We start from the raw sequence: 2,252 nt of genomic DNA, 5'->3' as shown, positions 1-2,252 counted from the left end.
AGCTAACTGTTCCTTTGGTGTTTCTGCTAGCTTTGAAAACATTTAGCATTTTTAGCTTCTGAAACTCTCATTTATTTGGCTGTTTTTCGAACTTGTGTCTGTGTTGACATTTTGGTTATCGACTGTTAAGAATCATTCAAATAGTTAGATTACCATTTGCTGTTGTTCTGCAGTAAAGAGTTTAACATTTATTTTATATCTGAAGCCCAACCGTGGCCAAAAACACGCTAGCAAATCTCAGCAACTGTAAAACTGAAACCATGAGTTAAAAGTCTCCTGAAAAGAACTACTTTAGCATTAGCTTCTACTAAGTTGCATGTCGGTACAGTGCTTTAGCATTAGCTTTTGCTAAGTAACATGTCGGTAAAGCGTTTTATGATGTGTTGTAGGGTTAGTGCAGCTAGTTTTTTAGTTAGCATTGCCCACCACTGATGAAAACCTTGAACGCTCTGTGGACAGATGCATTCTGGTCCTGATGACCACCATCCTTTCCCTGGTCCCATTGGGAAATGTCCACTCTGTGGTTTCCTGTTTCTGGTTTTATTTCTGCAGAATATTTAAACTAATTCTAGATTCCTCATCCTGATCCCAGCGAATCCCAGCATGCGACTCACAGCAACAACAACAGACACGTTTTCAGACCCACAGCAGTTTGGACGTGATTCCATGTTTACCTTGCGAACAGAAACTCTGCAGATGCAGGGATCCAACACTCCAGTGATGGGGTTGGCGCTCATTTTACACACAAAGGAGAACCTCTTCCCCCATCGAACGCAGTTCTGCTGCACCTCCTCCCTGCAGAACACACACACACACACACACACACACACACACACACACTTAATTTAGAGTTGAAACTGAAGAATCTTCTCAAAGCAACTGTAAGCAGCTTGTTGCATTAATAAACAAATTATTCCAAGAATCAGTGAAAATTATTTAAATTATGTTTTGTTTATGAATCTTAAGTATGTTGACTTTCTGTAAAAGTTTTCTACTGTGTGTAACCATTTTACATCCTCAGAGTTAGCCTGCTTTAGTAAAAATAACATTAGAATAATCACTTTATTCCTGTTTCTAGAATATTGGACATAAAGATCCTAAACTGCTAAAGGTTTGCTAGCAAATAGCTAAAATCTTGGCAACATGTGGCTAAAGCTAACAGCTAGCTAGCAAGTAATGGAGCTAAATAGTTTGGTAGTAAGTACCAAACGATCCTGCTAACAAAAAGCTAATTCTCATTAGTAAGAGGCTAACATCTAATTTACAAGTAATGAAATAAGCTAAGCTGCTTGCTGTTAAGAGGCTCTAGCAAAAAGCCAAACAGTTTGGTTGTAGCTATGTTAATAGCATGTTAGCAAGTAGCTAAAAGATTGCCTGCTTGTCTAGAAACTCTCCAGAGTTGTCAGGTTAGCCAAGTAGCTCATTAGGCTAATATCCTTTGTGTAAATGTAGCTCTACATAGTTAGCTGAAAGGTGTGCATCTCGTTAGCAGGTGGCTTAAATAGTTAATTTGGACGAGGCTTAGCAGCTTACAGAGGAAACAACCAAACAGGTCAGAGGTCAAACGGTCAAACAGCTAACAAGTGCCTAAAAAAGCTCAGCACAACAACTTGTTAGCAAGTGGGTACAAGCTAATTATTTTATCATCTTAGCTGTTCATCTTTTCAGTTTGTAAATTAAATTTTCCTGAAGCAAAATCTTTATTAAAAACAAGAATATGAGACATCAGCTTTTAATGTGAAATAAAAGAGGTCATGATGTCATCACACCATCTCTTAAAGGTCTACAAACCCGAAGACTCAACAGTTAGCCTGTTAGAGCGAAAGGAAAAGAAAACAACCCAGTTCTCCAGAGAAAAGGCTGAGAGCCAAGATGCTCTGACTTTACGACGGGGTTTTCCTCCTCTGCTAACGGCAAACAGATGGATGTTTATCCGTCCGGCTCACTGCGCTCACATTGCTACGATCAGACCAAACCCAGCAAACATCAGCTGTGACTGAATCAGCAACTCCGACAGGAACTGTTTCAGCTTCACCTCGACTCGCAGCAGCAGGACGAGTTTAAGGTTATTAATGATGCTACAGGTTTCAGTTTCCATGTCAGAGGATCAACGATCAGAATCAGACATGAGATTCAGTTCAAAAGAAATGAAGAAAATCTCTGAACTGATCATGAAAGTTTGTGTCCATCAAGTTGAATTACAGATTAAAACTCAAAGAATCTGGAGAGAGCAGATCTCAGTGAGAGCAGAC

The 2,252-nt window shown here is 39.5% G+C and overlaps 1 protein-coding gene across 1 annotated transcript in view; it reads right to left on the bottom strand.

Moving 5' to 3' along the window:
• LOC103153973 (protein FAM102A-like) overlaps window positions 1–2,252 on the bottom strand; it is a 12,308-nt gene that overhangs the window by 4,958 nt on the left and 5,098 nt on the right. The window contains exon 3 of the mRNA XM_016662313.1: window positions 675–795. Coding sequence (XP_016517799.1) covers window positions 675–795 — 121 coding nt within the window. The remainder of the gene's footprint in view (window positions 1–674; window positions 796–2,252) is intronic.

This window comes from Poecilia formosa, unplaced genomic scaffold, assembly GCF_000485575.1.
Source record: "Poecilia formosa unplaced genomic scaffold, Poecilia_formosa-5.1.2 Scaffold368, whole genome shotgun sequence".
Classification (NCBI taxonomy): domain Eukaryota; kingdom Metazoa; phylum Chordata; class Actinopteri; order Cyprinodontiformes; family Poeciliidae; genus Poecilia; species Poecilia formosa.
This window is presented reverse-complemented; position numbering and strand designations above follow the sequence as displayed.